This window comes from Eucalyptus grandis, chromosome 10 (assembly GCF_016545825.1).
Source record: "Eucalyptus grandis isolate ANBG69807.140 chromosome 10, ASM1654582v1, whole genome shotgun sequence".
NCBI classification, from domain to species: domain Eukaryota; kingdom Viridiplantae; phylum Streptophyta; class Magnoliopsida; order Myrtales; family Myrtaceae; genus Eucalyptus; species Eucalyptus grandis.
The window spans coordinates 30,049,015-30,062,804 of NC_052621.1; the positions used below are offsets into that span (position 1 = coordinate 30,049,015).

General features: G+C 39.3%; 1 protein-coding gene across 1 annotated transcript; it reads left to right on the plus strand.

Annotated features, from left to right (window-relative positions):
* The first annotated feature begins 1,200 nt into the window (after window positions 1-1,200).
* On the plus strand, window positions 1,201-9,722 carry LOC104422733. Its single transcript, XM_010035149.2, has 13 exons — window positions 1,201-1,364; window positions 1,579-1,737; window positions 2,685-2,936; window positions 3,038-3,157; window positions 3,562-3,642; window positions 3,746-3,841; window positions 4,125-4,220; window positions 4,950-5,003; window positions 5,090-5,293; window positions 6,185-6,310; window positions 6,969-7,034; window positions 7,990-8,289; window positions 8,713-9,722. Exons 1-13 carry the CDS (start codon window positions 1,302-1,304, stop codon window positions 9,187-9,189), a joined length of 2,094 nt encoding a protein of 697 aa, XP_010033451.2. The 5' UTR covers window positions 1,201-1,301; the 3' UTR covers window positions 9,190-9,722.
* Window positions 9,723-13,790: the final 4,068 nt, after the last annotated feature.

Consider the following 13,790-nt stretch of genomic DNA (forward strand, 5'->3'; position numbering starts at 1 on the left):
GGTGACATTGTGTAAAAAGTTTGGATATAGGAGTATGTGGTATCTACAAGACCCAACCTTCTTCCCATAGTTAATGCCTTGTGTTTTATTCCTTTTGGCACTTGTATTAATACTTGGAAGAGAGTTATAATTAGAAAAATTGTATGTGTATATTTTTGTAACTTGCCAATTACGTTTCTTGTGTTATTTGTTTCATCGTGCTTCTGCATGCCAATAATAAATATAAATTATAAAATGAAAAGAACACACGTCATGCGTAACGTTCTAAGCGTTAGAATTGAGCCTTGACCATGACATTAGCCATGAGGGTAGGGGTGGCGACCGAACCGGTGGTTCCTAAAGATTGTAGACTAGTGATGAAGATACTCAAGCAATTTGGACATTTGCTAGAACTTAGAGATTTGAACGGTTGACATTCGATCCGAAATGGATAGAGAGGAGGAGGAGATGCAAGATGGCCATGAGAGTAAGGTGCAATTTGCTAGTGGCGAGAGCCATTATATTAGGAGATTGTCGGCAACAAGAGCTATTACATAGGCATTCAATCTTTTTTGAATTATTGACATATATAATATAGCTTGAATATTTATCAAATATTGTACGAGATTATAGAAATCCCATTTTTATTTGATCCGACCTATATCTTATCCAGTCTAATTTTCCTTCCCCATAAAAGTCTAGAAGATCAAACGTAATCTTAGGTGTTAAAATATTATTCTAGGAAATTCAATCGAACATCTCTAGGACTTTAAATGTAGACATCTCAGTATCTTAAAAAACTTAACGCATTAGTAAAATCCTAGCCATTGAGCTTAACTCCAAAAGTCAAAAGATCAAGTTGACGGATACCCAAATGAACACACTGAAAAATGTACCTCATACATCAATCATCCGCATCTCAAATCAACATTACCCAAATCAATAAGTCAATCATTTACACCTTAGTAACAAACCGAGAAACCGCAAGCCGAATTCTTTCCCATTTCCTTGGATAGACTGTTCACGGCGAGTTTTGCTGATGACTCTTGGAATTCATGGTTTGATACAAAATGATCAATTAACACCAAAAAAAATCCACGCTGAAGGCAATTCCCTCTTCTAGAAAGAAGGCACCACGAACTCGAGGCCCAAAGGAAAAAGCTCGAGGAGGCCCAAGCCCACTGATATCTCAACAAAGCGGAACTGCAACGACATGCCGGTTCCGGACTGAAGACGGACTCAATAGTCCAAAAAACAGCGACCTTCTCTCTCTGCGCTCTTCTCTGCGAGGTAGGAGCAACGAAATCGAGGAGCAGCTCGCGATGAGGAAGCGAGATTTAGCCATCCTCATGCTCTCCGCCTTCGCCATCTTCTTCTCCCTCCAGGTTCGATCCCCTGATCTCCTCCCTCCCTCATTTCGCGTCCCCCGCCGCCGCCCCCCCGTCTTTTCCGCCGGAGCGACGGCCGGCTCGGTTACGAGGGGATTTCGATTTTTTGTTTTCCGGTTTTTGCGCGATGGATTTTTTTGTGTCTCGGTTTTGGCGGCTGTGGTTGTTTGTTGGTTCCTGATCCTGGTTGAGTATCGTGGGGCTCGTGCAGCACGAGGGTGATTTCTCGTTCAGGGAGTCGTGGTTTCATCTGCTGGACGATTATCCGATCAAGTACGAAGCCGAGCGTCTCCCTCCTCCGATCGTGGCTGATCTCAATGGGGACGGCAAGAAGGAGGTCCTCGTCGCCACGCACGACGCCAAAATTCAGGTCCTTTTTCCCCGACTCTCTGCTGTTTTGCCGTTCGTGTTTTACGTGTTTCGTGTCGAATGGTGCGGTGTCTATGCCGGTCTATATTTATTTTCCTTGCGTTTCATTGCGGAGGTATTTTTGGGTTTTAGAACGATGGAGATTTTGGCCTGGCAGGATAGACGAAGAAGTGCTTTCCGTGTTCAATCACGACCTTTTGCATTTCTGTTTTGTGCCTCCACCCGGTTATTTCTTTGTGTTGCCAGAATCCAGCTTTGTTGGTGGAAATTCAGTAGCTTTCTTGATAGGACTGATCATACTTTCATTGCAACTGATGTAAGAGTTCCTCATGAGCATCTGACTGTAGATTTTAGGGGGCGTCTGCATTGAAATGAGCTGTTTTCGGGTGGAAAAAGGCTTCTTTAAACTTTAGTAGTTGCTGACCATGCGCAAAGTGGATTGGGTTTGCATGGTGGCAGACAACAATGGCTGGCTAGTCAGGTGGTGTGGAGGCAGTTTGGAGACTGCCGTCAGCTGGAACGAGCTGGTCACTGTGGTCACTGCTGCAGCTGCCTGATGGTGATGGTGCAGTGGCAGCAACGACAAAGGTGATCAGTGGGTAATGGTGGCCACATATGGTGGTGGATCTGGTGGTGTTGGTGGTTATAGTTTGCCAATCGTGATGATGATGGAGCTGGAATAATAAGTTACTTATGCAGAACAATTTCAATTTTCTTGGGGAGAACAAGCATCTCCTCTAGAGAAGTGAAAGCTGTTTTGAAATTTTAGTTTTTTTTTTTCATTTTTGACCAAGAAACTTTTTTGTAGCAATAGTTTTTCTTAATTATGCCAAATGCCAATTTGATTGAAGATGTTTTTACTGCACATTCCCCAAAATAAGGGATGTTGGAGAGAATACCATTGGTCCTTTATCTGTTTTTCATTTAATACCATGGCGGTTGTTCTAGATATTGGAACCCCACACCAGGCGGGTTGATGAGGGATTTAGTGAAGCACGTGTCATTGTGGAGGTCAATTTGTTGCCCGATAAGATCCGGGTTGCCTCAGGGCGACGCCCTGTAGCCATGGCAACCGGTGTGATCGATCAAAATTACAAGCAAGGGCAACCACAGAAGCAAGTCTTGGTTGTAGTTACCTCGGGATGGTCTGTCATGTGCTTTGATCACAATCTAAAGAAACTATGGGAAGAAAATTTGCAGGTACGTACCATTTTGATTTGGATACACCGAGTTATTTCATTCTTCAGTATCATGAAAGAACTCTAGTGAAGGTCTGATTTATTTCTGGGGCTCTTTGGCAGGAAGATTTTCCTCATAATGTTCACCATCGAGAGATAGCAATCTCAATCAGCAATTATACTCTCAAGCATGGGGATTCAGGTTTAGTAATTGTTGGTGGGAGGATGGAAGCACAGCCTCATGTATGTTCTTCTTCTTCTTCTTCTCATCATCAGTGGAATTTCCCAGTTAACCAACGGCAAGGGGCAGGAGGGTGTAAACTCATAAATCAGACTATTACTTAGTAGGGAACTCTGCCAGGAATTCTTCTGCCTCTCTTTCTGGGATAAACATGGAATTCTTCTGGCTTTTGCTCATCCTTGCTCATTACTCTGATTCATGTTCATCAAATCCTTTCTTATCACTTTTACAAAGATCTTCAATTACTAATTATTCCCCAGTTTTTATTTGCAATAGCTTATGCGCCTCTCTTCCAATGACAATTGCCTTGGCCCTCGTCCTTCAACCCCCTTTCTCATGGTTGCTGTGATCCCTAAGTCTTTCATCAGACTGACACAATCTTTTTTCCTTTCCTGGTTGTAAATAGCATCTCATGGATCCTTTGGAAGAGATTGGGATGTCAGAGAAGAATACTGAGCAGCATCGAAGAAGTGCTACCGAAAAAGAGGTGATACCTTTTTTACCCTATTTTTCTTTGATGGCCAGCCTTGCCAGCAAAGTTGAGGTCAGTCTTCAGGCAAGGACTTTAATCTTCTGTTCAACATGCCTAGGGTTCTGAAAATGCGGGAACTGTTGATCTGCGCCACTTTGCATTTTATGCTTTTGCTGGCAAATCTGGTCAACTTAGATGGAGCAGAAAGAATGAGGTAATTTCTTCTTTGTATTTTGATTTGCTATTTCATGACATTTCTCTTTTTTTGCAGCTCTTCATAATGACAATTTGGAGAAGACTTGCCCTTTTGAATTTAGTAACTTATTTTGTTATCTTCTCCACTTTTACAGTATCTTTTCTTGATATATAGTACTTAATTCTGTTATATCTGGAGTGCCCCATTAACTCAGCTTTTGTAAGCTGGTGGCACTTTAATGCACGTAACATTTTCTTCCAGTTCTTCTCATGCAAATTTTCTTTCCGCTTATGTTGCCCAGAATATTGAAGCGCATTCCACAGATCCATCACAGTTAATACCACAGCATAACTACAAGCTTGATGTTCATGCGATAAACAGTCGTCACCCTGGAGAGGTATCTTTTGAAGCTTTAGCTTTATTATCAGTTTGCATCTCTTGAAGCAGCTCTTCCTTCATGCCAGCTAATACAATAGCAATGTATGCCAATGTGATGACTTTGACACAGCTTTAATGCTCTTTCAACACATTACTTTCTGTCATTCCTTTTAGCAATTTTATCTTCATTCTGGATGCAGATTTATGGTTTGATTGGGTCTCGTTGTTGTCATTGTGTGCATTAAGTATATATACTGTTAAACAAATATATTACTAATTACAGGTTGCGGTTTTAATATTCATTTCGGAAGCCTCATATAACTGCAATTGCATGAATGCATATGTCTGTGACATTTGACAGTGGCGGTGGGACTTGGTTTGGGATGCAGTATAGCTTGCCATTTGCAAATTACTGTAATTTGTGGAAATAAAAGTCTATGGTCTAACTGACAAAGTTCTGACATACATTGAGGACTTATGATCTGATTATTAGAGGAGTATCTTAAGGTCATTTGCCTAAGTGGTATGACCTTTAATTTAATTTTGCTGACATTGCAATGAGCTCTAATATGTGTTAAGGATTTTTAGATCTAATTGTCTCCTGATGGAAAATTGGGAGCTCTAATATGTGGTCCTTCACATGCATGTACAATTAGGCAGGGAGTTTTTTTATCTGTTGTTTGGACATTGAGTATGACCTGCTTTGCCTGTTTGCTGACAAACTCTAATAGACGCCACTATGTTACAGTTCGAGTGCAGGGAATTCAGAGAATCACTTTTGGGAATTATGCCACATCATTGGGTAAGTTGATGGAGTTCTTCAGCTTTTTCTCCTGGTCATTGTGGGTCTCAGTTGTGGTGCTACTGAAACCAAACGTCTCTTTATAGGATAGGAGAGAAGACACTTTATTAAAGCTGTCGCACTTCCGACGGCACAAAAGGAAAACACTGAAGAAAACTTCGGGGAAAAGTACTAATTACCCCTATCACAAGCCTGAGGAAAACCATCCTCCAGGGAAAGACTCAACCAAGAAGATTTCAAACTTAATTGCGAAGGCTGCAAATATTGCTGGCTCTGCAAAATCGAAGAAGGTAATCCATAAAAAAGTATATTGTGCAGTTAAACTGTTCGAACATGCTTTTTAGAGTTCATACATGTCATAGTTTATGAATGCACATCCATGAGTGCTTGTACTGTCATTGCACAGCAATATTCCTTCTGGAGACAGTTTAGATGGTTTGTTTGTTACTTTGCTGTTGAGTGACCTGTAAAGTAATTTAGTTTAATGCTCCGGATCCCAGAAATTAGCAGAATCGGATCTTCTGGAGAAAATAATGAATAGGAAAGGAAAGGTAGTTGCTTCAAATGAACATCCAGATACCAGTCTTTTAATATACTCGTTAAAATAAGGACTAGAGATCCGTAAAATGGCTATAGAATATGCCTTTTGCAGGAAATTAATTCTAGTCCCCCGTGGAACTCTTATTTCTCATTGGTCTGCTATACTTTTTGATTTCGTCTTGGATACTGAGCCCACCACCTGTTCGTCTTTACGTGCTGCCAGAAATAGCACAGTTTCTTTATTGTTTTTTTTTTTTGGGGTAAAGGTAAGATATATTGTTGATTTGGTTACTACTACGTGCGCTTTCCATTTCCGCCAAGGACACACACTGCATATTTTTGAAATAGGAACTTGGACTCCTTTTGCTGACATATGGTAGATGCTTGAGCTAGTCAGGCATTGAATCTATATGGTAGATCTCTGGATGATTATGTCAACTCACAGTAAAGGTCATTAGATACTTTGCCTAGATATTGGAAGGATTATATTTTAGGACATAAATTGAGTTTGATTTCTTCCTTGTGTATAATTTTTATCAATTGGAGGACTTTTTCTATCTTATAGGCTAGTAGAAGTATTTCATATTGGTGATGTAATAACTGGATCTCCTGAGGTAACCTATACTCTTGATTTAGTGCAGCCAATGAATTATATTCCTACTATAACAAATTACACACAGCTCTGGTGGGTTCCTAATGTTGTTGTGGCTCATCAAGAAGAAGGAATAGAAGCTGTCCACTTGGCTTCTGGACGGACCATTTGTAAGGTACTAATGGAAGTTACATGCTTAACTCACTTCATCTCAAAATTTACTGCAAGTCCCCTGATCTAAGTGATAACCTACATATATGGCCAGCCTTTATCCTCATCTTGGGTGGACAGAATTTTTACAAGGACAAGAAAAATCACATGTGCAAATCTCATGCCTTAGAGTCTACTCCATGCCCTTTATCTATAAAAACAATTGCTGTTGTTGCATTGCACCTTCTCTTTTCCTTAATTTTTTTATATGTTGAGTGCAGTTATATCTAAAACTTGAGTTTGAATTTGTGTTTAAAGAGTAGTGCATACAAAAAGATATACAAATCTCAGTGGATCTTTGGTTGTAGATTCTTATGACTCTTTATTATTACACCAATATGCAATTGCCAGCAAATGCATCCCTGGGCTGATATGAATTAAGAATGATGGACCAACCATATTATCTACAAGATCAATCTCCATATACATGGACAACGATCTTCAGCAACTCTGCTTTCTTCAAATGACATCTTCAGATTCTCATGCAGACAAACTGGAATTTGTGCATAATGCACGCATGAAATGCATTTTGTTCAACATTATTTTGGATAAAGATTTTTATGATATTCTGTTTTGCCATCAACACTTTGTTCGATTGTTGATGTGGGAGTTGTTTTCTTTAGCTTAATTTGCGAGAAGGTGGCCTCCATGCTGATATCAATGGGGATGGAGTTCTTGATCATGTCCAGGTAAGAGATTTTAGTTTTGAACATATTTGATCGTCCATCATTTTCTCAGTGTTCATAGTATCTATGTACAGTTATTAGAGAAAAAGTCACCAAAAGCCCCAAACTTTGCTCAGAGTGACAAATTTACCCCAAACTTTTCTTTGTGATACAAAAAACCCCAAACTTTATCACTTGTGACACATTTATCCCAAGTTTTTTTTCATGACACAAAAAACCCTAAACTTGTACCGCATTGACCTAAACTATAGGACATTTTCGTCTTTTATTTTTAAATTTCTTTTTCTTTTTATTTCCTTCTCTTCTTCTCTCTGCCCTTGCCGGCGTTGGTGAGGGCAGCCCATGATGTTGGCGGAGGGAAGCCAGACTTAGGTGAGGGCCACCTTCACCAGCGTCAAGTGAGGAGCATCGGGCAAGGGCCGCCCTCACTCGACACTGGTGAGGTGGCCCTCATCTAAGTCTGGCTTTAGCCATAGAGTTTGGGGTAAATGTGTCACGGTTGACAAAATTTGGAGTTTTTTGTGTCCAAAAAAAGTTTAGGGTAAATTTGTTGTTCTGGGCAAAATTTGGGGGTTTTGATGGCTTTTTCCCTAGTTATTATGATCCTAGATATATGTATGTTTCTGTTAGTTGCATGTCACAGGTTGGAATATATATTATTGTGTCGCTACATGGGTATTGGTCCATGAGTATAATAGAGTTTCTGGGAATGGATAAAATGTTTTCACTCAAGTTAAGTTGGTTTTGCATTTAACATTTTAAAGGCTTTGTGTAAAAGATCTTTAAGTGCATATGTAGAACCATATTCTGCATTTCCCTAGGACAAAGGGATTCATAATTAAGGCAAATTAAATAGCTGAGGGATAACATTCCTGACAGCAATTCATGATTGTATCTGCAGAATTAGCTCTATAGATAGGGAGTCATTTGTAATGAGAGCTGATTTCCATTTCTCTAGGCTGTTGGGGGACATGGTGCTGATCGGACTGTTGTTAGTGGATCAATGGAAGTTCTTAGACCCTGTTGGGCTGTGGCGACATCTGGAGTTCCTGTGAGAGAACAACTTTTCAATGTCTCTATATGCCGCCATTCCCCATTTAACTTGTTCCCATATGGAGACTACTCGAGAAATTTCGGCCAATCATCAGAGGTGGCTTCCTTGGAGGTTGCAACACCCATCCTTATCCAAAAAAAGGATGGTCATAAACATCACAAGAGAACCCAAGGTGATGTTGTCTTCTTGACGAATCGAGGGGAGGTAGGCTCTTATTTAACTTTTGCTTTCTCTTTTGGCAACCGAAAACTTGGATAAAATAGTTATCTGTGCATTTTTCTCTTTTATTGAGGAAATATCCAGAAATGGGTATCCGGTGGCTGTTCTGCGTAAGTTGTATTGCATTCTATTATTATACGGATTGTAGCATCTGAAAAGATCAGAAGATACTGATGGGTAAAGCCTTTGAAGAGTACTATTTTTCATGCTACTTTAGATTTTGTAGCTAATCCCAGTATTATCATGAATCCTATTTTCCCTCTCCCTGCAGTTACCCGATCTTATCATGAATCATTTTATAGAGACTGCAGATGTGGAGGAAGAATTCGGTTTTCGGCCTGCACATTATTAGTCCTGTTTTCTAGAAATTGAGAATACACAACTGAGCTGTACCACATAATTTTTCAGGTCACATCTTATCATCCTGGCATGCATGGCCATGATGCTGTATGGCAGTGGCAAATATTGACTGGTGCAACATGGTCGAATCTTCCATCTCCATCGGGGATGATGGAAGGCGGCATGGTGGTCCCCACCTTGAAGGCATTTTCTTTGCGCATGCATGATAATCAAGAAATTATTCTTGCCGCTGGGGATCAAGAAGCGGTGTTGATATCCCCTGGTGGGAGTATTTTAGCAACGGTGGAGCTTCCTTCACCACCTACGCATGCCCTTGTCTGTGACGACTTCTCAAATGATGGATTGACTGACCTCATTCTCGTAACTTCCAATGGAATCTACGGCTTTGTCCAGACAAGACAACCCGGTGCCCTCTTCTTCAGCATGCTGGTTGGTTGTCTTATTGTCGTGATGGGAGTCATCTTCGTCACCCAACACCTAAATTCTATGAAGGGAAAGCCCCGTGCCTCATCTGGCTCTTGGTGAAACTACCTCTGAGTCCTTAGACAAAATCTATACCATCATTTTGCCGCTCCTTTTAGCCAAGCTGCGTGATTGGAGATTGCAGTTGGGCGGAATTGCCCTTCCACCCATTCAAAATCTTTTGCACGAGGCACTTGTTGAGGGGAGGATAACGTTTGGGACCAGCTTAGCATACACTTTAACCACTGGTTTTCTTCTCTCTTTTTTTCTTTTTTATAAAAATCCGCAGCATCATGCACTGTGTAAATACTCGGACTAGTTTTACTTATAGACAACTGCCTCAGCACTTCCAATTGAGCTTCAGGGAGCTACAGAACGAGGTTTTTGCGATGAGTCTGTAAAAGATGTCTGGTACCAGCTTACTAGCTCGACTGCCTGGGATTAGATGACATATCAATCTTCAATGTATGACCTGCTTGCCTGGTTGTGGCTGAATGTTTCAATGCTGAGCTGCCTGTTTGAGGGCAACGTATTGCAGCCTTTGGATACTAAATCTATGATTCATCTCTTGTTCTTCACCGAGAATTATTTGATAACTGCATGTCTTAACGGCTCAGACGTACTATTTCATGGTCCAAGTCTTCTTTTCTAGTATGAATTAAGCATATCACGGGTTGATTCAAATCGAACGTGGCGCATATTGTGAATTTCAGTTTCTCATCTGTTCCTTTAGCAGATTGATTTAGCCTTTGATCTTTCTTTGTCCTGGTGTTTAAGTCCGTTGCGACTCCATAATCAAAGTGCTTACTTCAACGACAATTTTTAGAGTTAAAAGGCTTTATCGAGGTTTCAGGTCCGTGTCGGTCTTTTGACCAAAGGCCTAGTAATTCAAAAGATTTGAGAGATCAGCTCCATGTACATACCCGTGTTTTACTAGGTCATGAGTTCAATTTCTGTCGTTCATCAAGTATATGTGCCTTATTACCGATCTAAAGAAACGAAAAAAAAGAAGCAAAGCCATTGAAAAATCTATATGTCTCATGGTAAATTAGGCCTTATTTGTTTAAATCTATTTCTGATCCTGGAACACAAATTTTTGTTCTTTTGTTTCGGGAACAAAAAAAGAAAAAAAACGCGTTTGTTTACACCTTTGTTCTCGGGAGCAAAAAATCTTCTTTGGTCGCCGGCCATGGCCAAGGTCGGCGACGAGCCAAAAGGAAGAAAAAAAGAAAATTAAAATAAAATAAAAAATATTAAAAAATTAAAAGAAACAAAAAAATTATATAAATTTATCAAACATGTTTATGTTATTTTTCCATTTCGAAACATAAATTTTGTATAGTTACCAAACGCGTCTTTTGTGTTCCACTATTACAAAAATAAAAAAAATAAAGGTGTTCCACGTGTTCTTTAATGACATGGCATCACGAATTAAAACATTGGCCTACAATGAACAATGCATATTATAATCAACTGTTGATACCACTTTGATAGTAAATGATTAATGTCAATCCTCAATATGATATAAGAACACAAGATGAACTTTTCTCAGGTGAAATTCATTTCGACATGTAACGACGAAATCAACTAAAACTTGACACGAACCGACGTATTTTCATTCATTTTTAAAGGAAACATTTTATACTGAAACAATTAATAACATAGACGCAAATGAAAATATTTAAGGAACATCTGGCGTGCCATATTTTTTTTTTCCCTTTGTACGACTATTTTATAATTTTAGTAATGTTCTGAAATAGTTTTACCGCAGAAGTGACATGGCTTGCGCTTTGACGGATGCAGACCGTGGGTTTTGGGTGACTTTCCAGGATATTCTCAGTAAATCCAGTGGCTGATCCTGAAAAGATTCTTCCACTCTGCGATTCATACGCTCTAGCCTTAGTATAGCGGGGCGGGTAGCTGCAATCAGTCAGTATTCAGACTGAACTTTCAAGCTTTCGGACTGCAAATTGCTCCTAAAAGACAGGCAAAACCAGACTACTAATTAAAGAACAGTAAATTTTCTCACTCATTCTAAGAAGAAAAACAAAGAAAAGAAAAGAAAAAGCAGAATGTGTGGTGCTACATCAAGTCTCCATGGCAGACAAAAGGCTGATATTATAAACTCATAAGGACTTCCACTTCACCGGGCTATGAACTAAACCTCAGTAATTCGTGATGCAAAATTGAAAGAACATCCATTTTGCAATGCGATTCATCATTAACCAAGCTAACGTGGATATCAAGCGTCTTACGTGGCATTGTTGGTGCTGACTTTGGACAAATTTTATAAGTTTTTAATTATTTTTCTGAATTTTTTTGAATTTTTTTTCCCTTCATCAATTGCAGCCACTAACCACAGATAAGACCAGCGAGACTCACCCTCACCGAATTTGGTGAGGACTAAACTCATTGGCCTCGGGCTTGCCATTATCGAATTTGGTGAGCATAAGCCTCGCTCAAGGCCGGCAAGGTTGACCCTTGCCATATACTAGCAAGGTGACCTCGCCCCTGTGAGGGCAAACTTGCCAGCCCTCGTCTATGACTGGTTGCTAGCCATCGAGGAGGCCAACAACCGCAAAGGATGAAGAACAAAGAAAAAGACAAAATTATTTTTTTAAAAAATTGGAAAAATAATATAAATTGCAAAAATTATCCATGTTGATAGGGACTATGCCATATAAAACAATTAGCGTTTATATTGACGATTTTTGGCCAAAATTGGCCGAATGGATTACATTAACCAATTTTTTAAAGGTTCAGGATTAAATTGAGACAATTGTTCAAAAAGTCCTAAACATATTACATTTTTGTCAATTCAATCATAAACTCTTTAGTTGTAAAATTTAGTTCTAAACGTTTTCACATTTTATCAATTGAATTCATCTAGCCAATTTTACCAGTTGTTGACGTGGATGTCAACTGTTCTATATGACATGTCAGAGCTAGTGTGGACAATTTTACTAATAACTTTTTCTTTTCTTTTCTTTCTCTTTCTTTTTTCATCCCTTCTTCCTTTAGCTGATCATTAGGCCACAACGACAAGCTAAGACAAGGCCTAGAAAGGTTGACCCCACTAGCTTCTGGCAAAGCTCACCCCTACTGGCCACTAATGAGAGCAAGGCTCCCTCAAGGCCGGTGAGGTTGTGCCTCACCAATGGCAAGGAAGGCTCAAGTCTAGCCGGTCATTGACCATCACCAAGGTCCAACAACCAACTAGAGGAAGAAGGAATGTGAAAAAACAAGAGAAATAAGAAAAAGAAAATTAAAGAAACAAAAATTGAAAAAAAATTGTAAAAAATTGTTCATGTTAGCGCTAATCGCGCCACCAAGGACGACTAACGTCCACGTTAATGATTTCCGACCAAAATTGACTGGATTCCAATCGACAAAGCATAAATAAAGGTTTGAACTCAATTACCACACTTAAAAGATTTTAAATCAAATTGGTAAAAGTATAACAAGTTTAAGACATTTTAAACAATTTTCTCATGTTCCACTATTACAAAAACAAACAAAAACAGCGTTCCATGTCTTTTCTAATGATATGGCATCACGAATTAGAATACCTTGGCCTGTAGTGAACAAAGCAAATATTTAATAGGTCATTGACACCACTTCAATATGCAATGATCGACGTCAATCCTAATCCTTGAGGCGTTACAAGAACACAAGGAGCTTTTTAGGAAAAATCCACTCCAACATGGAACGACGGGATTAGTTAAAACTCAACACAAAAGGATATATTTTCACTGATTAAAAAACAGAAATTCATGGTAAATGTTGAAATGATTAATAACATGGACAATCGATATGATTATAATTATATGAAAAGCGGAAACTTTTAAGATACACTCGGTGTATCATAATTTTTTTTTTCTTTCAACGACTATTTTATAAGTGTGGTAATGTTCTAAAATAGTTTTACCGTCGTAGTGACATATGGCTTGCGCTTTGATGGATGCAGACCGTGGGTTTTGGGTGATTTTCCAGGATGTTCTCAGTAAATCCATCAATGACTGATCCTGAAAAGATTCTTCCCTTTGCAATTCAAATGCTTTAGCGTTAGAATAGCGGGGCAGGAACGCTGCAATCAGTCAGCATTCAGACTGAACTTTCAAGCTTTTGGACTGCAAATTGCTCCCAAAAGACAGGCAAAACCAGACTACTAATTAAAGAACAGTAAATTTTCTCATTTATTTTATTCAGCAAAAAAAAAAAAGAAGGAAAACAAAGAAAAGAAAAGGCGGAATTTGTAACGCTTCATCAAATCTCCATGGCAAACAAAATACTGATACTATTAACTCGTAAGGACTTCCACCTCACCAGCTCATGAGCTAAAACATCAGTAATACGCATCGATGTCTCAATGCGATTCGTTGCTACCCAAGCTAACATACGAACGTGCCAAGCATTTTGCATCTACATCACATATTTCAACTCATCAGAACACATTAGTTGATCATCACATTAAAAACCACGACTTCACAATGCCAAACACTAAACACGCGGAATTTTTCTATTTGTTCACTTAGACAGTATCGTAGGGCGTTTTAGCTGTGAAGCATCCAACAATCACATGCAATCACTGTACTATGAGCTGCTTGTGTTGCTCCACAATCATTAGATTCATCAAGAATGCAAGTTTCTATCACTGTTGTTTT